Source organism: Macaca thibetana, chromosome 3 (genome assembly GCF_024542745.1).
Source record: "Macaca thibetana thibetana isolate TM-01 chromosome 3, ASM2454274v1, whole genome shotgun sequence".
Taxonomy (NCBI): Eukaryota; Metazoa; Chordata; class Mammalia; order Primates; family Cercopithecidae; genus Macaca; species Macaca thibetana.
Genome location: NC_065580.1, coordinates 126,602,692 through 126,630,067, shown reverse-complemented (window position 1 = coordinate 126,630,067; position 27,376 = coordinate 126,602,692). Strand labels below are relative to the sequence as shown.

The following is a 27,376-nucleotide window of genomic DNA, read 5'->3' as shown; positions in this document are numbered from 1 at the left end:
GGCTCAAGCAACCCTCTCACCTCAGCCTCCCAAATAGCTGGGACTACAGACACTCACCACCAAACCCAGCTATTTTTTTCTTTTTTTTTTCATAGTGAAGGTCTCACTATGTTGCCTAGGCTGGTCTCAAACTCCTAGGCTCAAGCCATCCTCCCACTTCCACCTCCCAAAGTGTTAGGATTACAGGCATGAGCCATCCATCCTGTAGGTAGCCTTAAAGTGTCTTCCCCCAGGATATTTATTAGCAACAAAAGGAAAGATAGTAACTTTTACCATAGAGAAACCTAGTAGATACCACCTTGACCAAGTGATAATGGTAAATATTACCGTTAATGAGACATATTGCCATTAATGAGCCATATTACCATTAATGAGACATACTGACATTGTGAACATATTGACATTGTAAACATCGTAGACATATTGACATCGTACAGAGTAGATCTTCATGTCCAGTTCCTACCACAGAGCTCCTAAAACCCTCATCATTTTCTGAGTGATAGGGATGATAGAAGCATCTTTTGCTATTCATAACCAATGAGATGACTGGTGACTCCAAGTTCCTGCGTAGCTTCAGGATGGAGGCTAGTGGCTAAAGGAACCTACCTTGTAATTAGAGGGTTGAACTCTAAGTCCCAACCCCAAACCCCACCCCACCTCTGAGGAGAAGAGGGGGGTTGAAAAATAGAGTTAATCACCAATGGACAATCAACTCAAAATGGATTAAGGACTTAAACAGAAGACCTGAAGCTATAAAACTACCAGAGAGGAAAATGCTTCATGACATTTATCTAGACAAAGATTTCTTGCGGATATGACCACAAATGCAAAAGTAAACAAATAGGGTTGCGTCAACCTAAAAAGCTTTACACAGCAAAGGAAACAATCAATAAATGAAGAGAAAAACCAAAGATTGGGAGAAAATGTTTGCAAATGATACATCTGATATGGGACTGTATTAGTCTGTTCTCACACTGCTAATAAAGAACTACCTGAGACTGAGTAATTTATGAAGAAAAGAGGTTTAATTGACTCACGATTCCACAGGCTGTACAGTAAGCATGACTGGGAGGCCTCAGGAAACTTACAAGCATGGCAGAAGGCCAAGGGGAAGCAAGGACCTTCTTCATGTAGCAGGAGGAGAGAGTGCAAAGTGCCACATGCTTTTAAACCATCAGATCTCGTGAGAATTCACTCATCACGAGAACAGCAAGAGGGAAATCCACCCTGTGATCCAGTCGCCTTCCAATTCAACATGAGATTTGGTTGGGGGACACAAATCCAAACCATATCAGGGACTAATATCCAAAATATATAAGGAACTCAACAACGAGAAAACAAGTAACCCAATTTTAAGATGGACAAATGTCCTGAATATTCTCATTCACAGAAAATTAAATTCAAATTTTCCCATTTATTTCTAAAAAACAACAACATACAAATGGCCATCTGAGATATGAAAAAATGCTTATCACTGATCATGATGGAAATGCAGATTAAAACCACAATCAGAGAGCACTCGCCCCTTTTAGAATGGCTTATTATCAAAAAGACAAAAGATAACAAGTATTGGTGAGAGTGTGGAGAAAAGGGAACGCTTATGCACTGTTTGTGGGAATATAAATTAATACAGCCATCACAGCAAACTACAGGAGTTCCTCAAAAAACAAAAAATCGGAGGCTGAGATGGAGAATTGCTTGAACCAGGAGGTGGAGGTTGCAGTGAGCCGAGATGGCGCCACTGCACTCCAGCCTGGGCGACAGAGCGAGACTCCATCTCAAATAAATATAAAAATAATCAAACTACCATATGATCCAGCAGTTCCACTTCTGGGTATTCTTTTTTTTGAGACAGAGTATCATTCCATCAGCCAGCCTGGAGTGCAGTGGCACGATTTCAGCTCACTGCAACCTGTGCCTCCCAGGTTCAAGTGATTCTTGTGCCTCAGCCTCTCAAGCAGCTGGAATTGCAGACATGCGCCACGCCACACCCAGCCAATTTTTGTATTTATATTAGGGACAGGGCTTCACCATGTTGGCCAGGCTGGTCTTGAACTCCTGATCTCAGATGATCCACCCACCTCAGCCTCCCAAAGTGCTGAGATTACAGGTGTGAGCCACCACACCAGGACCTAAGTATATATTCAAAGGAATTGAAATGGGTATGCCAAAGAAATATCTGTACTCCTGTGTTTATTGCAACATTATTCACTGTAGTCAAGATATGGAAGCAACCTTGATGTCCACTGGATGAATGGATTTTAAAAATGTGGTCACCAGCCGGGCGCAGTGGCTCAAGCCTGTAATCCCAGCACTTTGGGAGGCCGAGACGGGCGGATCACGAGGTCAGGAGATCGAGACCATCCTGGCTAACCTGGTGAAACCCCGTGTCTACTAAAAAATACAAAAAACTAGCCGGGTGAGGTGATGGGCGCCTGTAGTCCCAGCTACTTGGGAGGCTGAGGCAGGAGAATGGCGTCAACCCGGGAGGCGGAGCTTGCAGTGAGCTGAGATCCGGCCACTGCACTCCAGCCTGGGTGACAGAGCGAGACTCCCTCTCAAAAAAAAAAAAAAAAAAGTGGTCACCAGGCGCTGTGACTTACCCCTATAATCCAAGCACTTTGGGAGGCTGAGGTGAGTGGATCACGAGGTCAGGAGTTTGAGATCAGCCTGACCAACATGGTGAAACCCCGTCTCTACTAAAAATACAAAAATTAACTGGGCATGGCAGCACATGTCAGTAATCCCTGCTACTCAGGAGGCTGAGGCAGGAGGATTGCTTGAACCTGGGAGGTGGAGGTTGCAGTGAGCCGAGATCGAACCACTGCACTCCAGCCTGGGCAACAGAGCAAGACTCTGTCTCAAAAAAAAAAAAAAAAAAAAAAAAGGCCGGGCGCGGTGGCTCAAGCCTGTAATCCCAGCACTTTGGGAGGCCAAGACAGGCGGATCACGAGGTTAGGAGATCGAGACCATCCTGGCTAATACGGTGAAACCCCGTCTCTACTAAAAAAAAAAAAAAAAAAAAAACTAGCCGGGCGAGGTGGCGGGCGCCTGTAGTCCCAGTTACTCGGGAGGCTGAGGCAGGAGAATGGCGCAAACCCGGGAGGCAGAGCTTGCAGTGAGCTGAGATCCGGCCACTGCACTCCAGCCTGGGTGACAAAGCGAGACTCTGTCTCAACAAAAAAAAAAAAAAAAAAAAAAAAAATGTGCTATATATACACAATGGAATATTATTCAGCCTTCAAAAAGAGGGAAATTATATTATTTGTGACAACATAGATGAACCTAGAGGACATTGTATTAAGTGAAATAAGCCAAGCACAGAAAAACAGAAACTGCATGATCTTACTTAAAACGTGGACTCTAAGAATGTTGAACTTGTATAGAGTGGAATGGTTGTTACTAGAATCTGGGGCTGTGTGGTAGGGGGCTAGAGAGATGTTGACCGAAGGGTACAAAGTTTCAGTGAGACAGAAGGTATAAGTTTTAGTGATCTGTTCCACAGAATGATGACTAAAATAATAAAATAACAATGCATTGTTTTCTTTTCTCTTTTCTTTTCTTTTCTTTTCTTTCTTTTCTTTTCTTTTCTCTTCGAGATGGGGTTTCAACATGTTGCCCAGGCTGGTCTCAAACTCCTGACCTCAAGTGATCCGCCCACCTCGGCCTCCCAAAGTACTGGGATTACAGGCCTGAGCCACTGCGTCTGGCTGATAATGCGTTGTATATTTCAAAATTACTAAAATAGTAGATTTTAAATGTTTTCACCACAAATAATTGAAAAGTATGTGAGGTGACAGATATGATAATTGGCTATTCCACAATGTGTATTAGTCTGTTTTCACGCTGCTGATAAAGACATACCCAAGACTGGGCAATTTACAAAAGAAAGAGGTTTAATGGATTTACAGTTCCCAGTGACTGGGGAGGACTCACAATCATGGTGGAAGGCAAGGAGGAGCAAGTCACATCTTACATGGATGGCAGCAGGCAGATAGAGAGAGAGAGAGAGAGAGCGTGCTTATGCAGAGAAACTCTAGCTTGTAAAGCCATAAGATCTCATGAGACTTATTCACTATCATGAGAACAGTATGGAAAAGACCTGCCCCCATGATTCAGTTACCTCCCACTGGGTCCCTCCCACAACATGTGGGAATTCAAGATGAGATTTGGGTGGGGACACAGCCAAACCACATCAACAATGTAAATATATATTAATGCATCACATTGTACTCTATAATATATACAATTACTATTTGTCAATTAGAAATTTTAAAAAATTTTAAAGTCACCAATGTCCAGTAGTTTAATCAATCTTGACTATATAATGCAACCTCCATAGAAACACTAAAAAAAAGGAGTCTGGAGAACTTCCAGATTGGTGAACACATACAGGGCTGGAGGTTGCCATGCCCAGAGAGGGCATGGAAGCTCTGCACCCACCAACCCTCCACCCCTTGCCCAATTTACCTCTTACATTTGGCTGCTCCTGAGTTAAGTGAACACAAGGGATTTAACCTTCATTAAACAGATCACATATTATGATTTCACTGCAGCCATGGTGCAGCTTATTAACTCTACAGAGCAAACCTTTGTATCACTTACTAACACGTGACATGTAGTTTGCTGCATCAACTGACATGACAATTACGAATGTCAATATGACTGAGCACAGTGGCTCATGCCTATAATCCCAGCACTTTGGGAGGCCAAGGCAGGCAGATCACCTGAGGTCAGGAGTTCGAGACCAGCCTGGTCAACATGGCAAAACCTCATCTCTACTAAAAATACAAAAATTAGCCAGGCTTGGTGACGCGTGCCTGTAATCCTAGCTGCTCAGGAGGCTGAGGCAGGAAAATCACTTGAACCTGGGAGGCAGAGGTTGCAGTGAGCTGAGGTTGCACCACTGCATTCCAGCCTGGGTGACAGAGTGAGACTCCATCTCAAAAAAATAAGAATAAAATAAGAATGTCAATATATAAAAAGGAATAGAAAGCTGATAGAATTTTACTCTTTTGCTAAAATACATTATATTGTATCTTTGAGATTATTCTAGTACAAAGTGTAATAAAACTAGGTGTTTATTAAACCATTTAAATCATTGGTAAGTATACAAGGGCACTGAAGCATTTAATAGACAAAGTAATGTTAATCTATTGGTTACTTGCTCCTGCATTGTCATGCTGTTATAATTTACTTCATCACCTTGCTATTTGATACATAGTGTGAATTTCTCTCGTCACCCCAACTATAGACAAATTTCATCTTACTACACAATCAAAATGGCATTGATGGGAATGAACTCCAGAGCCTGGGTCTGAACAGGGAGGTGGGCTCTCAGGCTTGATGCTCAGGCATATAACCTATATCTCTCCATTTTTGCCCTATCTCTTAAATATATGTAACATCATAAAATGCTTTTCAATCTTTTTAAAAAGTGTCAAGCTCATGAAAGACAGCCTAAGAAACTATTACAGATTGGAGGAAACTAAGGAAAAATAAAACTGAATGCAGTGTGTATTCTAGATCAGAGAAAGAACATTAGTGGAGAAAGAACATTAGTGAAATGTGAATAATTTCAGTTAATAATGTTGTACCAGTAGCCGGGTGTGGTGGTGGGTTCCTGTAATCCCAGCTACTTGGAAGGCTGAGGCAGGAGAATCTCTTGAACCAGGGAGATGGAGATTACAGTGAGCCAAGACCGTGCTGTTGCATTCCAGCTTGGACAACAAAAGCAAAACTCTGTCTCAAAAAAAAAAAATGTTCAAGTGTTAATTTCCTGGTTTTGCACATTATACTGTGGTTTTGTAAACTGTTAACATTAGGACAAGCAGAGTGAGTGGTATACAGGAACTCCACTATTTTGCAACTTTCCTGTAAGTCTAAAATGGGTTTAAAATTTAAAGTTTTTAAAAAATTAAAAAAAGAAAAGCAAACACCAGAATCCTTTCATTTACAAATGTAGCAAATATTTATTAAGTGCCTTTTATGTGCCAGGCACTGGACACTGAAAATATTAATAGAATAGTTAACCAGATAGACCAGGTTCCTACCATCATGGAGATTAACATAACACAATGGTGAGGTATAAAGATGGGTTATTAGACAAATAATTACAGTGATTAAAAAAAAAATGCTACCCATGGCCAGGTGTGGTGGCTCACACCTGTAATCCTAGCACTTTGGGAGGCCAAGGTGGGAGAATCACTTGAGGTCAGGAGTTCAAGACCAGACTGACCAATATGGTGAAACCCCGTCTCTGCTAAAAATACAAAAATTAGCCAGGTGTGGCACACACCTGTAATCCCAGCTACTCAGGAGGCTGAGGCAGGAGAATCATTTGAACCTAGAGGCAGAGGTTGCAGTGAGCTGAGACTGCGCCCCTGCACACCAGCCTGGGCAACAGAGCCGGACTGTGTCTAAAAAAAAGAGAGAGGAAAAAAAATGCTACCTAGAAAAGGAAGATGTAAATGAGCAACCTCACCTGGTCTATGATGTCAAAATCTTCCCTGAGACCTGAAAAAGGAGTAGATGTTGTCATGGGGGTGGAGGGCGGGCGCATGGCACGTTTCAGCACCTAAAAGTGGGTCAGTGTGAATGAAGCCTCGAGCAAACAGGAGAGTGACTGCAGAGAGCAGGAAGCAGTCAGTCATAGGATTCTTTATGGCTTTCTACTCTAGCCTAAGAGTGGCAGGATGCCCTGAATAATTTTAAGTGTGGGACTGATACGATCAGGTTTTTGTCTTTTTAAGATCCCTGTAAGTCAACTACAGAGAAACAAGAGTAGATCTTGGGAAAACCTAAGAAGCAGCAACACGGAAAAGGCAGGCAAAGGAAAAGAGATTAGATCACAGCTCCCTGAGAGAGACGGTGAAAGTAAAGCAAGAGTCACCAGTCACCAGTATCAGCTACTGTCTTGGAAGCAGTAATGAAGTCAGGCCAGGCCTGGTGGCTCACACCTGTAATCCCAGCACCAGGCCGAGGTGGGTGGATCACTTGAGCTAAGGAGTTTGAGACCAGCCTGGGCAACATGATGAAACCTCACCTCTACTAAAATTAGTCAGGTGTGGTAGCGTATACCTGTAGTCCCAGCTACTTGGGAGGCTGAAGTGGGAGGATGGCTTGGGTCCAGGAGGCAGAGGTTGAGGCAGAGGTTGCAGCGAGGTAAGGTCACACCACTGCACCCTAGGTAGGACGACAGAACCAGACTCAAAGAGAGAAAGAGAGAGAGAGAGGGAGGGAGGGAGGGAGGGAGAGAGGGAGAGAGAGAGAGAGAGAGAAAGAGAGAGAAAGAAAGAAGTAATGAGGTCCATTGCATGAACAACATAAAGGTTTTTGGTGGTCATAACCAGAGCAGTTTCAGCAGAGTACTAAGGGCAGAACAAAAGCCAGATTATAGAGAACTGAGAAATGGGCGATGAGGAAGTAGAGAAAGTATTGACAATTTTTTGAAGAGTTGTGACCTTGAAAAAAAGAAAGGATGGTAGTTGCAAAAGGGGTGTGTGGCCAGTGATAGTTTTTAATGTTGGAGACATTAAATTATTATTATTTTGAGACAGGGTCTCACTCTGTCACCCAGGCTGGAGTGCAGTGGCTTGATCTCTGCTCACTGCAATCTCCACCCACTCAGCTCAAGCATTTCTTGTGCCTCAGGCTCCTGAGTAGCTGGGATTACAGGCATGCACCACCATACCTGGCTAATTTTTATACTTTTAGTAGGGACGGGGTTTCACCATGTTGATCAGGCTGATCTTGAACTCCTGACCTCAATGATCCGCCCATCTCATCCTCCCAAAGTGCTGGATTACAGGTGTGAGGCACTGCGCTCAGCCTAATTTCTTTCCTTTTAAGCCACTCTTGTCTTCACTTCCTTCCCTATCCAGTCTAGATCCCACTGTCTAGTGCTTTCTAAGGTAACAAAGATTTCAGAAGGGGCATGACCTCCGAAGTGGGTGACTGAAGTAGAAAGATGGTGAAAAACATTGAGGTTGAGGAAGTCAAGGAAATGAAAGGCTCCAGTAGTTGTTCTGAACTCTGGCTTGGATCAAAATCACTTGTGGGGCATTTAAAAAATATGTAGATGGAAGATTTCACCTCTGCAGATTCTGACTTAAGAGCTCTTGGGTGGAACCTGGACGTCTATGTATTTACATCTGTGTATTTTAAAATCACTACAAGTGTGTCTAACGCACAGCTCAGACAGAACCACTGCACAGGCAGTGAGCTTCACTGGTATTCCTTAGGCATGGATTTTGGTATCCATGGAGGTTCTGGAACCAATGTAACAGATATAAAATACTAATTTAGCACACTTTGGGAAAACTACAATTAGGTAATCTCTGGATTACCTCTTCAGTTTGTACTGAAAAGAAAAATGGATCAGTCTGAGCTGTTCTGCACCCTGGGTGCAGAACATCGCCCCACTGCACCCATGCAGGGCGCACTTGTTTAGAGTCATTTTGTTCCAGACTCACCCATTATCTTCACATTCCTGGAATTTATGATACAAAAACAATGTATAGCCAAACAATACCTTATGTGATTTTGATATAGATTTTTGGTAAACAACTCAGGAACTGCTCGTTATTTTCTTTTAAAAATCCACTTAGGGCCAGGCGCTGTGGCTCATGCCTGTAATCCCAGCACTTTGGGAGTCTGGGACAGGCGGATCACCAGGTCAGGAGTTCGAGACCATCCTGGCCAACATGATGAAACCCCGTCTCTACTAAAAATACAAAAATTAGCCAGGCGTGGTGGTGCATACCTGTAGTCCCTGCTATTCAGGAGGCTGAGGCAGAAAAATCGCTTGAACCTGGGAGGCAGAGGTTGCAGTGAGCCGAGATTGCACCACTGCATTCCAGCCTGGGCGACAGAGCGAGACTCCGTCTCAAAAAAAAAAAGAAAAAAAAATCATTCACTTATAACTGCTGTTAAACAGAGTGTATTTTCATGGCATCTTGAATCTGTGCTCCCAAGTTGAAATCCTCAAGCTTGGCCCAAATAAGCTCTCCACTTAGATTAACTTTGCCTCAACTTCTTCCTTTTAGGTCAACATACCTGGTGTAAGGAGGCAGGATTGAGAGTGACTCTCACCCACCACTGGTGTTTCTCTTTGAAAGTGGCGCTTGGCACCAGCATGAACTGCCCGTCCTCAGCAGTCCCACCAGATATTTTTGGTAAGTTCTCCTGAATTCAGACCTCCCACTATTTGGGTGAAGTTGTAGACATTATTTGGGCTGTTTTTCAAATCTTCCCTTTTCCTTAAGAGTGAGGGCTTCGGTCTCTGTCTTTGGACGGGAGATTCAGGTCAAGATATCTGCAGAGAACTGCCTTTTTTTTTTTCTGTTTCTGTCACAGCAGAAAGTTCGGGTCAAAGTTTTTCTGCCTCTGCCTCGGGACAGGAGGTTAGCGTAAGGGATTGGCAGTGTGGCACCTATGGTCTCATTTTATAGAGCATGCTTTTAAGATTGCAGCTGTGTTTTATTTTTGGGGATTGGGGCTTGGTTTTACATTTGTGACCATCACCAGCTGGGTTTGTGTATGACACTTATGGGGCGTCCTCTTGTAAATATCTAGGAAAGTGGACCCACCTAACACGGGGTGGTCATAAGCAGCAGTAGCCAAAACGGGATCCTTTGAAATGTAAAGTAATTCATTTGCATGCACAATTAGGGGGGAAAAGCTGGTTTTAGAACCAGACAACCTGAAGAGGAGACCTATTTTAGGTTTGTCCTGGCTGAAATCTGATAAGAGATTTGGAAAGACTTTTTATGTTAGAGCTCTGTGGTCAGAAATCAGCTTAATTAAAAGCCTATATTTAGGTTATCACGTTTTCTGGAGCAAGAAAGTCTTCTCCACTTTTTTTCTCTTTTAGATCCTGTTTCTGGGAATTTTTTAGCCAGCCCTTTTTAAATGTGTTCTCTCCCTGTTTGCTTCCTATGTTGGCATTTTTGCTGAGAAAAGTGTAAAACTTCATTGGTCTTTTTGAAAGCTTTTGTAGCAAGGAGCACTGTGGATGCATTGCATAGCCTGGTATTGTGGTGTTTCCTTCTTTTTGGGGACTGGGGATTAAATATAGAAGTGAGATTTTTGATTTTTAAATATCTAGGTGTACTGCCTTCCAGTTGTGCCTGCCTTTCATGTATTTAAATATTAGGCCCTGGAAACTGCAGATACTTTCTTTGTCCTGTGTTCATTAAAGGGCTTCATCCTGAAGTCAGTTCATTCATGTTTCTGCAGAAGATATGATTTCATTATTTTTTGTGGCTGTATGGTATTCCACGTGCAAGTTTGTTACATAGACATGTTGCGTAGCAATGAGGTCTGGGTTTCTGATGTACGCATCATTCCAGTAGTGAACATTGCACCTGGTAGGTAATCTTTCAACGCTAACCCCTGTCCCATCCTCCCTCCTTTTGGAGTCCCCAGTGTCTGTTGTTCCCCTCTGTATGTCCACAGGCACCCGTTGTTTAGCTCCTACTTACAAGTGAGAATGTGCAGTCTTTGATTTTGTGTTTCTGCGTTATTTCACCTAGGATAACGGCCTCCAGCTCCATCCATGTTGCTGCAAAAGGCATGATTTCACTCTTTTTTATGACTGCATAGTATTCCATGTTGTATGTATATTACATTTTCTTCATTGAATCATCCATTGATGGACACTGAGGTTGATTCCATGACTTTGCTGTTGTGAATGGTGCTGTGATAAACATACAAGTACAGGTGTCTTTTTTTATATAATAATTTATTTATATTTGGATAGGTACCCAATAGTGGGATTGCTGGGTTGAATGGTAATTCTATTTTTAGTTCTTTGAGAAATCTCTGTGCTGTTTTTCATTGAGGTTATACTAATTTACATTCCCACCAGAGCGTGTACATGTTCCCACTTCTCTCCATCCTCACCAACACCTTTTTTTTTTTTTTGAGACAGAGTCTCGCAATGTCGCCAAGGCTGGAGTACAGTGTTGCAGTCTCAGCTCACTGCAACGTCCATCTCCCAGGTTCAAGCAATTCTCCTGTCTCAGCCTCCTGAATAGCTGGGATTACAGGCATGCGCCGCCATGCCTGGCTAATTTTTGTATTTTTTGTAGAGACAGGGTTTCACCATGTTGGTCAGGCTGGTCTCGAACTCCTGACCTCATGATCCACCTGCCTTGGCCTCCCAAAGTGCTAGAATTACAGGCGTGAGCCACCATGCCCGGCCAACATCTGTTGTTTTTTGGCTTTTTAATCATAGCCATTCTGACTGGTGTGAGATGGTATCTCCTTGTGGTTTGAATTTGCATTTTGCTGTTGATGAGTGATGTTAAGCATTGTTTCATATGTTTGTTGGCTGCTTGTATGTCCCACTTTTTGATGCGTTTTTTTTTTTTTTTTTCTTGTTGAGTTTCTTGTAGATTCTGGATATTAGTCCTTTGTCAGATGCATGGTTTGCAAATGTTTTCTCCTGTTGTTTATTGTGTTGAAAATTTCTTTTGCAGTGCAGAAGCTTCTTAATTTAAGTCCCAGTTCTTTATCTTTGCTTTTGTTGCGTTTGCTTTTGAGGTCTTAGTCATAAATTCTTTGCCTAGGCCAATGTCCAGAAGAGTTTTTCCTAGGTTTTCTTCCAGGTTTCTTATAGTTTCAGGTCTTATGCTTAGGTCTTAATGTAATACATCTTGAGTTAATTTTTGTAGACGGTAAAAGATAGGGGTCCTGGCTGGCGTGATGGCTCATGCCTGTAATCCCAGCATTTTGGGAGGCTGAGGCGGGTAGATCACAAGGTCAGGAGATCGAGACTATCCTGGCCAACATGGTGAAACCCTGTCTCTACTAAAAAATACAAAAAAATTAGCTGGGCATGGTGGCATGTGCCTGTAATCCCACTTACTTGGGAGGCTGAGGCAGGAGAAATCGTTTGAACCAGGGAGTCGGAGGTTGCAGTGAGCCGAGATCACGCCACTGCACTCCAGCCTGGTCAACAGAGCAAGACCCCGTCTTTAAAAAAAAAAAAAAAAAAAAAAAGATAGGGGTCCAGTATCATTCTTCTACATGTGGATATCCGAGTTTTCCCTCACCATTTATTGAATAGGATGTCCTTTCCCCATGTATATTTTTGTTAACTTTGTCAAAGACCAGTTGATTGTAGGTACGTGGCTTTACTTATGGATTATCTATTCTTTTCTGTTGATCTGTGTGTCTGTTTTTGTACCAGTACCGTGCTACTTTGTTTACTGTAGCCTTGTAGTATAATTTGAAGTCACATAATGTGATGCCTCTAGCTTTGTTCTTTTTGCTTAGGATTGCTTTGATTATTCAGGTTCTTTTTTGGTTCCCTATGAATTTTAGGATTGTTTTTTCTAATTCTGTGAAAAATGACATTGGTAATTTGATAGGAATTGTGTTGAATCTGTAGATTGCTTTGAACAGTGTGGCCATTTTAATGATATTGATTCTTCAAATCCATGAGCATAGAATGTTTTTTCATTTGTTTGTGTCATCTACCATTTCTTTCATCAGTGTTTGGTAATTCTCCTTATAGAGATCTTTCACAACTTTGGTTAAATGTATTCCTAGGTAATTTTGTGTGGCTATTGTAAATGGGATTGCCTTCTTGGTTTGGTTCTCAGCTTGAACGTTATAAGTCTATTGAAATATTACTGATTTTTTTACATTAATTTTTTTCTTATTTTTGAATATATATATGTATGTGTGTATATATGTGTATGTATTTTTTTAAACAGAGACAGGGTGTCATCATGTTGCCCAAGCTGGTCTTGAACTCCCAGGCTCAAGCTATCCTCCCACCTCAGCCTCCCAAAATGCTGGGATTATATGCATGAGCCACTGTACACTAATTTGTATCTTGAAACTTCTACTGAAGTCATTTATCAAATCTTTAGGGTTTTCTAGGTATAAGATCATGTCATCAGCAAACAGAGATCATTTAACTTACTCTTTTCCAGTGTGAATGTCCTTTCTTTCTTTCTCTTGCCTGATAGCTGTGGCCAGGACTTCCATTACTATGTTGAATAGGAGTGGTGAGAATTTGCATCCTTGTTTTGTTCCAGTTCTTTGGGGAATGCTTTCAACTTTTCCCCATTCAATATGATGTTGGCTGTGGGTTTGTCATATATGGCTTTTATTATTTTGAGGTATGTTCCTTTGATGCCTGGTTTGTTGAGGGTTTTTTAGTTTTGTTTTTGTTTTTTAAGACAGGGTCTTACTCTGTCGCCCAGGCTTCCGTACAGTGGCATGATCTTGGCTCACTGCAACCTCCGCCTCCCAGGCTCAAGCAATCCTCCCACCTCAGCCTCCCAAGTAGCTGGGACTACAGGTGCAAGCCACCACACCCAGCTAATTTTTGTATTTTTTGTAGAGACAGGGCCTCATCGTGTTGCCCTAGCTGGTCTCAAACTTCTGGCCTCACGTGATCTGCCTGCCTCGGCCTCCCAAAGTACTGGGATTACAGGCTTGAGCCGCCACGCCTGGCTCCACTGTGCCCCAGATTCTACCCGTGGGTTCTCTGACAGGTTCCAGCTCTCTTCCCTCGGCCTTCCCCTTCAGCCACAGTCATTCTCACCTGTAACTTTTGTTCTTTCTACAGACAACTGGCTCTGCCATCTCTAGTCGCCTATCTTGGGGGAAAACCCGTCTGCTTCTCCTGACTGTGGGGCTTCTTCCAAGCTTATGCTTGGGGAATGAAGAACCTATTTCTTAAAGTGCTTTTAAATCACTCCTGAAAAGTCTGCCTCTTAATGAAGGGGTTTTGAAATGTTAGATTCCTGCCATGCTTGGGCCATGAAAGGCTGCCTCATCTCACAGGACCATTTCACTGGAACTGCAGTTTTCTGTTTTAAAAAATTGCTCCTCAGAATGGCCTCCTTCTTTATTTCCGTCACTCAACATTTTAAAATAGATTTCTCAGGTCAACCTTTGTGAACAGAAAAAGAATGATTCCTTCATGATTATTAGCAAATAATACAATCTTACTCTGTTGTTGAAACATGTGATTTTCCATCTTTCTAAAGAAAACAGTCACTGTTTCTCAAGGCAGGGAGCATGTGTTCTCTGTTCTGGAAAAGGTTAGGAAAAAGGACTGAGGCTGAATTTGTTGTCATTGACACATGTACACATCTCTGCCTTTTGTAATGTGTGAATCTGAGAAATTCTAAAAGTGCTTTTTGATTAAAGAATGCCACACCTAACTGTGCTCTGTCTGTGTGAAGAATAGTTTGTATGTCTCTTTACAGACTCTGTAAGCCCCTAGGTGGCTGAGACTGCTGGATTTCTTCTGCTGACCCTGGTGCATCTCATTACAGGTCTTCAACCCAAAACTCTATCTTATAAGATCCCTGCCAGGATGCAGATTTGAATACCATAGTGAAGTCTGTACATGAGGAAGTGATGCCTTTAGGGAGGGGAAAAAACGGTAATAACAACCTTCAAGAGCCCCTACATCTCAACTCGGCATAAACAAGGCAAGATTCTGAGAGTGGCCACCCCTGGAAGCAGAAATCATTCTTGTGGCTATCCATTGGCTCCTGAGGCTCTCATCAGAGATGGGGCACCTTTAGTACCAGGGAGTGGCTGTTCCCCATAAGGTACTGGAAATCAACTTTCAAGAGCAGCCCCAGCTGCTGAAGCTACTGGTCCTGGTGCGTCTCCTGACTGTCATGTAGAAGATAGCAGAGCTTTGGCGACTTTACAACATAGGAACTGCAGAGAGGTGTAATCCCAGTGGAAGACTGAATCCAGAGACTCAAAAAGGAAGGTAAACATGTGGAAAAATGAGAATAGTGACATCTCCTTTGTATATTGGAAGGATCACCTTAGGGGAGAGGAGAGGCAGATCTCTGGAGTGTTCGCTTTGGGGTGAATTCATTCCTTGTGGGGGTAAAGAGTAAGAATGGGCCCTCACCCATGACCTCTCCATCGCCTCATCCTACTAGTTCTCATATACACTTAGAGTCACTTGGAGACTTTACAATTTAAAATGCTGTTGCTCAGACCCACCCTAGATCAATTAAATCCAAATCTCTGAGTGTAGGGCTTCTTTTCAAGTTGCCACCAGTATTTAGCCAGGGTTGAAAGCCCCCGAGCTCCCCTATGCCACAACAAGAGGAGTTGCACCCCAGAAGAGAGACAGTTCTGCATCGAATTCCCCAATGTCATAGAGAAGTAGAGACGTCACAGCCTTTAGGCTTATGTCTTAGAGGGCTTCTCAGTACTGTCTGCCATACCTACACAAAGCAGAATCTCCCAGATTAAATTTAGCCTTCGTGTCGTGTATTAACAAGATGCTTCTCTTTTTCTTGGTTATGCCTTCTCAGAATGCTGTTTTTTCTCAGGAGGGGAACATGGAGGAGAAAGAAATGAATGATGGCTCACAGATGGTGAGATCCCAGGTAAGTTCGGTTTTCCTCTCCTCTGAAATGCCATTGCAGTTCTCAGAATGTGGGCACTGTTACCTTTTCACTTCTCAGAAGTGCTGCGTCCCAAAAATCCAGAGCCCAGGAGATTCATGTGACAAATGATACACTCTCCACAGCACGTTTTCCATTCACCTGTGTAGCTCTTTCTAGCTCTTCCCTCCTTCCAGCATTTTCACCAGACTCAATTTCATGGATTTGTGCCTGTGCTGGACATTGTGAAGAAAACAAAAGAAAACAATGGACTGTCTTTTAATCATCCTTAAATAGCTCACTAAAATTTAAACAATGCTTGCATTCTCTCTGTAAACACAGTGACTGATGCCCAGGCCCCTAGGACTACTTGGAGCTAATGGGATTAATAAGTATGCCTGAGGGTAACATCAATCACAAATTAATGTTTCTCAAGCCTCTGTTGTATCTCTTCCAAAACCTGTTTAAGTCTGTTATGATTCCTCTTTTTTTTTTTTTTTTTTTTTTTTTTTGAGACAAAGTCTCACTCTGTTGCCCAGGCTAGAGTGCAGTGGCGCGATCTCGGCTCACTGCAACCTCCGCCTCCTGGGTTTAAATCATTCTCCTGCCTCAGCCTCCCAAGTAGCTGGGACTACAGGCACCCACCACTATGCCCGGCTAATTTTTGTATTTTTAGTAGAGATGGGCTTTCAGTGAGTTAGCCAGGATGGTCTCAATCTCCTGACCTCGTTATCCACCCACCTCGGCCTCCCAAAGAGCTGGGGTTACAGACGTGAGCCACCACGCCCGGCCTAAGTCTGTTATGATTCTATAATCTGATTGGGTATTATGTAAACTGATGAGTACGAGTGCAACAAGAATTGTTTCTATGAAAATTAGTCTGATGCTTTGGAAGGAGTTGATAAATGCTGTCACTTTTGAAAAACTGCTTTCAAATTAGGTGTTAGCAATACTACATCACTGAAGAAAAATCATAAAACTCTCAGGATTCCTCCACAAATATCATTTCCCATGTGTCAGTTGCTTATTCCAACTTCATGAAACAGAAACTGTTTCTTTATAGGTATGAGTACCCAGTCTTTAAAATCACTCATAGAAAAGGCTTAGCTGACTGTGTGCAGTGGCTCATGCCTGTAATCCCAGCACTTTGGGAGCCCGAGGCAGGCAGATCACAAGGTCAGGAGTTCCACGAGCAGCCTAATATGGTGAAACCCCATCTCTACTAAAAATACAAAAATTAGCCAGGCATGGTGGTGAGTGCCTGTCGTCCCAGCTACTCAGGAGGCTGAGGCAGGAGAACCGCTTGAACCCGGGAGGCAGAGGTTGCAGTGAGCTGAGATCATGCCACTGCACTCCAGTCTGGGCAACAGAGCAAGACTCCATCCCAAAAAAAAAAAAAATAGGCTTAGTTTTATTTTCAAAGATGAGAAAATGAATGCACATTTATATGTTTTAAATTAAAATAAAATGTTTAAGATCTATTTTATGGATCGCTAATTTAGCCATCTTTTTAAATTAACACATCAGACACCAGTCTCAATTGCTTCAGATAGGATTTCTATCATTCCAATAATATGTGATATCATTATTCTCATGTAGCCAATAAACTCATTGAAGGGGATTTTTTTTTTTTTTTTTTTTTTTTTTTGAGACGGAGTCTCACGCTGTTGCCCAGGCTGGAGTGCAGTGGCGCGATCTCGGCTCACTGCAAGCTCCGCCTCCCGGGTTCCCGCCATTCTCCTGCCTCAGCCTCCTGAGTAGCTGGGACTACAGGCGCCCGCCACCGCGCCCGGCTAATTTTTTGTATTTTTAGTAGAGACGGGGTTTCACTGTGGTCTCGATCTCCTGACCTTGTGATCCGCCCGCCTCGGCCTCCCAAAGTGCTGGGATTACAGGCTTGAGCCACCGCGCCCGGCCGAAGGGGATTTTTTTGGTTTGTTTTTTGTTTTTTGTAGAGACAAGCTTTCACTATGTTGCCCAAGCTGCTCTTAAACTCCTGGGCTCAAGCCATCCTCCCACCTCTCCCTGCTGAAGTGCTGGGATTGCAGGTGTGAGGCGCCACACGCAGCATGTTGGGGCTTGTTAAAACCCACATCATACAACTAATACTCAAAAATGCATAATGTTGGATGCTGCTGTGAATGCAAAAGAAAACAAATACAACAGGTGCTGGGAGAAGGGAGAAGTCTGATTGAGACTGTAGGGATGAGGGAAGACTTCATGAAAAAGGCAGAGTTTGAATTTGTGCCAATACCAGCAGGTAGGGTTTGGAGATTAGAGAAAATGGGGTACCATTGCAGACAGGAAATAAAACTTGAGCAAGAGCAGGGACAATAAGGAGACTGCCAGCTAGAGCTGAGCTTTTATTTGGTGTATATTAGTGCTTTGGGGTCTTTGGGTTTCAAGGGATAGATTCATTTGGTTTATTCTTTTTTTTTTTTTTTTTTTTTGAGACAGAGACTTACTGTGTCACCCAGGCTGGAGTGCAGTGGCACAATCTTGGCTCACTGCAACCTCCACCTCCCAGGTTCAAGTGATTCTCCTGCCTCAGCCTCCCAAGTAGCTGCGATTACAGGCACGCGCCACCACGCCCAGCTAATTTTTGTATTTTAGTAGAGATGGGGTTTCACCATGTTGACCAGGCTGGTCCACCCACCTCAGCCTCCCAAAGTATTGGGATTACAGGCATGGGCCACCGCACCTGGCCCATTTGGTTTATTCTTAATTAACTGTAAGACTCCCCAAAGACAAGAATAGAAAGACATTTAGAACTAAGGTGGCATGTCTGCTTTTCCACATTCTAGCCCCAGGAGTTAGTTTTAATTTTCTGGAACCATTTATTATGTTTAGAAGGAAGATGATTCATTCACTCAATAAATATTTTTTGAGCAGCTAGTATGTGACAGAAATTTTTTTTCTTTTCCTTTTTTCTTCTTATGGTCTACTGGTCATTTCATATGTGACAAAAATTACGCTTTTTAGCAGCTAGACATCACCGAGAAAAATAGACCTGACCCCAAATCCATGGAGCTTATTGAAAGACATTTAGCAACTATACTAATAAATTGCAAAAGAGATGTTTTTTAAACAAAATGAAAACAAGGTGCTATGAATACACATTAGGGAATCAGGGAAAAACTGTGGGGAAGTGAAATTTAAGATGAGAAAGAAAAGATACGTAGAACCTACAAAAAGTAAGTGGAAAAGAGCATTTTGGACATATGCTAAAAATCACCTGCAAAAAACATGGGTATATTTGAGAAATTAAAAGAAGGCCACTGTGGTTGGCGTGGAAGGAGGGAGAGAATGACTTGAAGTGAGCTTGGAGAGGTGAGCAGGGCTTAAATACACAAAGCCTGTGGCCATGAAAACAGGTCTGACTTTTACTCTGAGTGCAGTGGAAAGCCTTTGGGGGAATTTAAGCAGAAAGATAACATAATAAGTAATCCAGTTCTACATTAAAAATCATCCTGGTGCTATATATCTTAACTGAATTTGTGAGAGGCAGAAGTTGAAAGGGGAAAAACCAGTTAAGCTACTGTAGCATTTTCAATGATAGAAAATAGTGTAGTCATTGGAGGAAAGGAGGGAGATTTGAGTGCTTTCCTTTAGAAACAGCAGAGGTTAGCTAAGGGGTAAAAACAAAGGAAGAAAAAAGATGACTTCTAAGAATGGAACCCAGGAAATGGCACCATTGGTAATGGTAAATCAGATCATGTCATTCCTCTGCTCAAAGCACATGGCTCCCATTTCACTCAGAGTAAAACCCAAAGTCCTTATGATGGCCTAAACAGTCCTGTAGAATCTGGCCCTGTTACCTGTCGAATTTCATCATTTACTTTTCTTCCCCTTACTTCATTCTGGCCATCCTGGCCTCATTCTTCTTCCTTAAACGTGGCCGTGGGGCCTTTGCACTGTTAACCTGTCAAGCTTCTTTCTCAAATGTCATCTCTGCAGTGCCATCTTTCCTGACCACCCTATTTAAATGTGTAACTGCCCCACACCCACATTCTCGAACCGTTACCCTACTTTACTTTTATCTTCCGACATACTATATAATTTACGCAGTTATGCTGTTTGTTGTCTACTTTCTTTTCTAGAATATAAGTTTCATAAAGGCAGGGAGTTTTTGTCTCTTTTGTTCACTAGTGCATCCCAAGCACCATGCCTGGCATATATATAGGAAGCACTGAATAACCATTCATTAAACACATAGGGAATTTAGCATATGATAAAGGTAACATCTCAAACCGGTGATAAAAAGCTGCTTTGTTCAATAATTGATGTTGGGATTTCTGGGGAAACATCTGGAAAAAGATAAAGTTGGATCTCTACCTCATACTTTACATCAGAACAGTCTTCAAATGGATCAAAGATTTAAATATGAAAAATGAAACCACAAAAAGTTATGCAAGAAAAAAATGGGAGAATTCCTTTATAACTTTCACCAGAAAAACTTTCTAATTACAACTGAGAATCCAGAAGCCATAATTAAAAACACCAAAAGCATCCGGGTTCAATGGCTCATGTCTGTAATCCCAGCACTTTGGGAGGCCGAGGCAGACGGATCACAAGGTCAGGAGATCAAGACCATCCTGGCTAACACAGTGAAACCCCTTCTCTACTAAAAATACAAAAAATTAGCCAGGCGTGGTGGCAGGTGCCTGTAGTCCCAGCTACTCGGGAGGCTGAGGCAGGAGAATGGCGTGAACCCGGGAGGCGGAGTTTGCAGTGAGCCGAGATCACACCACTGCATTCCAGCCTGGGTGACAGAGTGAGACTCCGTCTTACAAAAAAAAAAAAAAAAAAAAAAAAAAAAAAAAAAAAAAAGCATCTGCATGGAAAAAAATTTAAAAACTATAAGCAAAGTAAAAATACATGTCAAATTGAAAAAAATATTTTGCCACTCAAATTACAGTAGTCTAATCTTTCTAATATATAAAATACTTCTCTAAATCAGCAAGAGATAAGGAGTCCAACAGAAAAAGATACAAAAGGCCAGGGACAGTGGCTCATGCCTGTAATCCCAGCACTTTGGGAGGCTGAGGTGGGCTGATCACTTGAGGTCAGGAGTTTGAGACAAGTCTGACTAACATGGTGAAACTTCATAAAAATTAGCTGGGGACTAATGGTGGTGTGTGCGCCTGTAGTCTCAGCTACACAGTAGGCTGAGGTCAGAGGATACTTGAGCCCAGGAGGTGAAGGTTGCAGTGAGCCGTGTTTGTACCACTGCACTCCAGGCTGGGTGACAGTGAGACCCTGTCTCAAAAAAAAAAGAAAAAATTTTGTAAAAATACAGTTTACAGCGAATAAAATTCAAATGGATCTTAAACACTGGAAAAGTGTTCATCTGTACTGAAAACAAGAGGAAATTTGTATTAAAACTAGAGAAAGCTGGATATTTTATCATCAGGCTTGATATTTGCCATGAGTTTCATATTTTCCGCAAGTGTAACATATTCTGTTAGCAAAGCTGTGGGGAAACAGACACCTTACACTGCTGGTGTGAATGTGACCGATTGCATTTTCAGAAAAATGGCCAAAATACCTCCCATCCCAAATGCTTTCTTTGCAAGTGACTTTGACACTCATCCCATTATAGATATGGAGGTCTGTGTGCCCTCCATTGGATCTCAGCAAGGCTGTGACTGGAAGATGCAAAGCTTTGTGACTTTCAAGGCAGATCATAAATGGCAGTAAGACTTCTACCTCATTCTGTTGGGATGTTTACTCTAAACCCGGCCACCTTGTCAGGAGGAAACCCGGACAGCCCATGGAAAAGCCCATATGGAGAGAAGCCAAGGCCTACAGCCCTAGCTGAGCTCCCAGCTGAAAGCCAGCACCAATTTGCCAGCCTTGTGAGTAAGCCATCTTGAAAGTGAATCCTCCAATCCCAGTCAAACCTTCCCACCTTGTCCTGCCCAAATTGCAGATTTATGAGTAAAGTAAATGATACTTGCTATTTTAATCCCCCAAGTTTTGGGATGGTTTGGTATGCAGCAAGATAATTGTTAGGGATTTTAGTACCTGAAAGTGGAGTGCTGCAAAAACAAAAACCTAAACCATAGGGCACTAGCTTTGGAACTGAGCACTGGGCAGAAGGTAGAAAACGAGTGAGGGCCTTTGTCAAAACTCAAAGGATAGTAAGGAGAATGTTATTAGAAGCTGGAGGATAGAAGACCCTCGAAGAAGAAATGTTGGATAACATTGTTACCTTCAGGAACAAGGAAAATAGAGGCCAGGCATGGTGGCTCACGCCTGTCATCCCAGCACTTTGAGAGGCTAAGGCAGGTGGATCACTTGAGATCAGGAGTTTGAGACTAGCCTGGCCGACACGGTGAAACCCCGTCTTTACTAAAAATACAAAAATTAGCTGGGCATGGTGGCTTGCACCTGTAATCCCAGCTACTCGGGAGGCTGAGACAGGAGAATCACCTGAACCCGGGAGGCAGAGGTTGCAGTGAACCAAGATTGCACCACTGCACTCTAGCCTGGATGACAGAGAGAAACTCTGCCTCAAAAAAAAAAAAAAAGGAAAATAGAGAATATAGTTAATGAACTCAGTGATCTACTAAGGAGATTCTCAAGTAGAAGACTGAAAGTGCCAACTGGCAGTTTCTGGCTGCCTAAAGTAAAATGTGAGGGAAAAAGATAAACTCAATGAAGAACTAGTAAATATAAGTGAACAATGAACTTCTGAGTTTGAAAAGAAAACTTTCTCATTCACATCTGTCCAAGCAGCAAATAATAACCAGATTCAGAAAGGGATTCACACCAAAGGTGGACTATAATACCCTGTGTCACAACTTCAGAAGGATCCAGGGCAGTGCCTCAGAGGACCTGTCCTCTCTTAAACACAAGGTTTCTAAGAATGGTTAAGGTGACGTGCCACTGCAGTCTCACAGGGAACCCAAAGGAGAGAATGGCTGATCTCAAAGAGATTTATGGGTGTGGTATTTGTATTGTAGTATAGCTGGATTATAAATTGGTAAACACTCCAGTTTGGTTTTTCTTTTGTTTTGTTTTGTTTTATTTTGTTTTTTTGAGATGGAATCTTGCTCTGTTGCCCAGGCTAGAGTGCAGTGGCTCGATCTTGGCTCACTACAACCTCCACCTCCCAAGTTCAAGCAATTCTCCTGCCCCAGCCTCCCAAGTAGGAGGGACTATAGGTGTGTGCCACCATGCCTGGCCAATTTTTTAAAAAATTTTTTACACTTTTATTGAAGTAAAGGAACATACAAAAATACACATACTATAAGTGTTAAAAACTCAATTATCACCAAGTGAATTCATCCATGCAATCTTAATCCAGATCAAGAAACAGAACATTACCAGTATCCCAGAAGATCCTTCTGTGTGTTCCCTCTTCAAATGTATTATTATTATTTTTTAATTATAGTTAATTATACTTTAAGTTCTGGGATATGTGTACAGGATGTGCAAGTTTGTTACATGGGTACACATACTATGAACAGCACTCATATAAAACAGCAACCTTAACTGATAAATGATGTGTGTTCTGACTGCTCCACCATCCGGCTGTTCCTCCATCGCCCTCTCCCCCAGCTTCCCTATTCCCTGAGACACAGCAATATTGAAATTAGGCCAAGTAATAACCCTACAATGGCCTCTGAGCATTCAAGTGAAAGGAAGAGAATCGCATTCTTCACTAAAAGGAACTAGGGATTTTTTGCCAGTTATGGATGAGCAAAGAAAGTGGTCTCTTGAGATGGAATCTACTCCTGGTGAAGATGCTTTGAACATTGTTGGAATGACAGTCAAAAGCTGAAAATGATTAAGATTAATGAGAAGAGCATGTCAAATGTATTTGAAATAGGCCAAAAGCTTGGCCTCTTGGGCCAAACAGCCAAGTCATGTGTACAAAGGAAAAGCTATTGAAGAAAAATAAAATTGCTACTCCAGTGAACATGTGAATGATAAGAAAGCAAAACAGCTGTGTTGCAGATATGGAGAAAGTTTTAATGGATTGGATAGAAGATCAAACCAGCCACAACATTCCCTTAAGCCAAAGCCTAATCCAGAACAAGGCTCTACCTCTCTTCAATTCTCTGAAGGCTGAAAGAGGTGAGGAAGCTGCAGAAGAAAAGTTGGAAGCTATAAGAGGTTTAAGGAAAGAAGCTGTCTCAGTAACATAAAAGTGCTAAGTGAAGCAGCAAGTGCTGATATAGTAGCTGCGGCAAGTTATCCAGAAGACCTAGCTAGGATCACTGATGAAGGTGGCTATACTAAACAACAGAGTTTCAGTGCAGATGAAATAGCCCTATATTGGAAGAAGATGCCATCTAGGACTTTATTTATTTATTCATTCCTTTTGTTTATTAGTAGAGACGGGGTTTCACTGTGTTGGCTAGGCTGGTCTCGAACTCCTGACCTCAAGTGATCCTCCTGCCTGTGCCTCCCATAGTGCTGGGATTACAGGCATGAGCCACCGTGCCCAGCCCGATCTAGGATTTTAATAGCTAGAAGGAGAAGTCAATGCATGGCTTCAAAAGACAGGCTGAGTCTTTTGTTAAGGGATAATGCACCTGGTGACTTTAAGATGGAGCCAATGTTCATACTATTCTAAAAATCCTAGGTTCCTTAAGAATTATGCTAAGTCTGCTTTGCCTGTGCGCTAGAAATGGATCAGCAAAGCCTGCATGACAGCAAATCTGTTTACTGCATGGTTTACTGAATATTTTAAACCCACTGTTAAGAACCACTGCTCAGGGAAAAAAAAAAAAAAAAAAAATCCCTTTAAAAATTACTGCTCATTGACAATGCACCTGGTTACCCAGGAGCTCTACTGGAGATGTACAAGAAGACTAATGCTGTTTTCATGCCCACTAACACACCAGGCATTCTGCAACCCACAGATCAAGGAGTAATTTTGACTTTCAAGTCTTTTTGTTTGTTTGTTTTTGAGACGGAGTCTTGCTCTGTCGCCCAGGCTGGAGGGCAGTGGCGTGATCTCAGCTCACTGCAAGCCCCACCTCCCTGGTTTATGCCATTCTTCTGCCTCAGCCTCCTAAGTAGCTGGTATTACAGGCACCTGCCTCCACGCCCAGCTAACTTTTTGTATTTTTTTTTTTTTTTTTTTTTTAGTAGAGATGGGGTTTCACCATGTTCTCCAGGATGGTCTCGATCTCCTGGCCTCGTGATCCGCCCGCCTCGGCCTCCCAAAGTGCTGGGATTACAGGTGTGAGCCACCGTGCCCGGCCCTAATTTTTTTAAAAGGAAAGTTTGACTTGAATGACTCAGAGTCCTGAAGACTATCAGCACAACGGCTTAGATATCCTGGTGCTACACTTTCACCCTCTCCCTGAGGGTCCCTGTAAGAACCATTTTTGCCTGAGCAGGGATGTGCTTGATGTTTCAGGAATCACTGACGTTTCAGGACGTGGCCGTGGACTTCACCAAAGAGGAGTGGGACCAGCTGTACCCTGCCCAAAAGAACCTCTATCGAGACGTGATGCTGGAGAACTACAGGAATCTGGTTGCACTGGGTGAGGATGGCATCCCTGTGAAACTGGAAGCCATTCACGTGGGTTTATTTCCTGAACTAGTGGAAGCCTCCAAAGCTTTTGTGAATATAGTTTGGGCTGGGACAGAAGACCACTAAGCAGTTTTGGAGTCAGAGACCTTTGTTTTCTGCTCTTTCTCCTCTGATGGAACGTCTTGATTGAGTTTGAGATGGGTAGCTTTATTTTGCTGCCTCTGAAGTCTCCCCTCCAGAGGCTCTAAAGACTGAAGAAGTTGGGAATGTGTCTGAGAGAGAATTTTGTTCCCAGTACAAACTCCTAAGATGTATGTTACTCCCATGAATAGGGTATCAGCTTTATAAGCCAGAGGTAATCGCGCAGTTGGAGCTAGAGGAAGAGTGGGTGATAGAAAGAGACAGCCTGCTGGACACTCATCCAGGTAAGTGCACGCTCTTGGGCACTGCTGCTTAATAAGGGAAAACAGCCACTTCTGAACCACTCAGTGGAGTGCTCCAAAAATCTCCCCTGGGATTTAAGGAATACTAAGCCTTTTGAAAAGAATCAGTTCATATTTGATATTTTTCTGAAGTTGAAATGGCTGCCTTATTTTTTCTCATTGAACAGATAATATATACTTATTGTTTTAAAAATGCACACAAAACAGAGGTTATTTTGAAGGTATCCATTTAAACACCCATAAATACCTTGATATTGCAGGTATCCACACAGCACTTTCTTCATATTTTTTTTGATATTGCAGATATCCACACAGCACTTTCTTCATATTTTTTATTTACACATCCCCTCTCAGTATTCTTTAAATCTTTCTTTTCCATGAGAGGTGATCCGAGAAGAAATTTTTTAAAAAGCTTTCTTTTCCATGTCAAAAATCTTCTGCCATTTTAATCTATTTTTCATCTTTTCTTTTTCCTTTTATCATCAAACTCTTGACACTTGTCTACAACCCACAGCCTAATTTCTAATTCTCTTGCTCTCCTTTGTGATACTACCCCGATTCCTACCTCTGCTACTAACATTGTTTTCTTGGAGATTACCACTAATTTCCTTCCAGTCAAATCGAGTGGCTACAAAGCCAGTTAGAATTGTGTTGACTTTCCCTTCTTGAAATGTTCTTCCACCCTGGCTTGTGATGCACACGATTCGTGTCTCCAGCCTCTCTCCGTATCTCCTCCTGCCCCTTTTCTGCATTTTCTTCCTCCTTATTCTCCTAAAGATATGTATCCCTATGGACTGGCTGTTCCACTCTGCAGTAAAGTGCTTTTAAGTAGCCCTTTTGTATCATTTTTCCATTTCTCCATTTCTAGTCCCAGTATTTTGTCCACATTCTCCTGTCAGAATTGAGATTATGGCTGGGCGCGGTGGCTCATGCCTGTAATCCTAGCACTTTGGGAGGCCTAGGCAGATGGATCACCTGAGGTCAGGAGTACGAGACCAGCCTGGCCAACATGGTGAAACCCACTCTCTACTAAAAATACAAAAAATTAGCCGGGCGTGGTGGCCTCGCCTGTAGGCCCAGCTACTCAGGAGACTGAGGCAAGAGAATTGCTTAAACCTGGAAGCAGAGGTTGCAGTGAGCCAAGATCATGCCACTGCACTCCAGCCTGGGTAGCAGAGCAGGTCTCTATCTCAAAAATAAAAAACAATTTAGATTATATTTTTGTTTATTAGTGTCATGCTGTCATTTTACTTAAATATTTCTTTTTTTGTTTTTTTTTTCCTGAGATGGAGTCTCGCTCTGTCGCCCGGGGTGGAGTGCAGTGGCGCGATATTGGCTCATTGCAAGCTCCACTTTCTGGGTTCACGCCATTCTCCTGCCTCAGCCTCCTGAGTAGCTGGGACTACAGGCGCCGGCCACCACACCCAGCTAATTTTTTGTATTTTTAGTAGAGACGGGGTTTCACCATGTTAGCCAGGATGATCTCGATCTCCTGACCTCGTGATCCGCCCGCCTCGGCCTCCCAAAGTGCTGGGATTACAGGCGTGAGCCACCGTGCCCAGCCTACTTAAATATTTCAAAACCTGGATCTGTTGGCTTTATAATGTCTTCTTTAAATCATTCCCTTAAATACGGAATTTCTTGACCCAAAAAAAAAAAAAAAAAATCCCAACCACCTTAGTTTCTTATTGCTGGCATACCACCTACAATGTTCTGCTTGACTGTTTTAACAAGGAGTGGACTGCTGACTGTACACCAGATGCTGAGTTAGGTAGTTTCTACTCTGGTCCATGACACCAGGTGAACCTACCCCATCTCTGTGAGTTCCCACTCTGGCTCTTTGCTCTGGTATCTGGCTTCATCATTTGGACTTGGTTTTCTGTCATTCAAACTCTTTGGCTTTTTCAAGTTGACTTTGACTTGGCTGTCCTTCTTGCTTTTAATGCTCTAAGTGATCTTAGGTAGAAAACCTTGTTCCTGGCTGGGCACAGTGGCTCACGCCTGTAATCCCAACACTTTGGGAGGCCGAGGCGGGCAGATCACGAGGTCAA

General features: G+C 42.6%; 2 protein-coding genes across 7 annotated transcripts in view; both read left to right on the top strand.

Annotated features, from left to right (window-relative positions):
- Positions 1-27,376, top strand: part of MRPS17 (mitochondrial ribosomal protein S17) — a 457,376-nt gene that overhangs the window by 397,470 nt on the left and 32,530 nt on the right. The window lies entirely within an intron of this gene.
- Positions 1-27,376, top strand: part of ZNF713 (zinc finger protein 713) — a 59,272-nt gene that overhangs the window by 10,194 nt on the left and 21,702 nt on the right. Inside the window, exons 2-7 of one of the 4 annotated variants that reach the window (XM_050783495.1) lie at positions 9,048-9,176; positions 14,304-14,755; positions 15,333-15,389; positions 20,989-21,244; positions 24,766-24,892; positions 25,215-25,307. In XM_050783495.1, the coding sequence (XP_050639452.1) occupies positions 21,077-21,244; positions 24,766-24,892; positions 25,215-25,307 (388 nt within the window). In that variant the 5' untranslated portion in view covers positions 9,048-9,176; positions 14,304-14,755; positions 15,333-15,389; positions 20,989-21,076. Of the gene's footprint in view, positions 1-9,047; positions 9,177-11,741; positions 14,756-15,314; positions 15,390-20,988; positions 21,245-24,765; positions 24,893-25,214; positions 25,308-27,376 lie in introns of those variants that run through there. The other 3 variants (XM_050783497.1, XM_050783498.1, XM_050783496.1) reach the window with 3 other exon arrangements.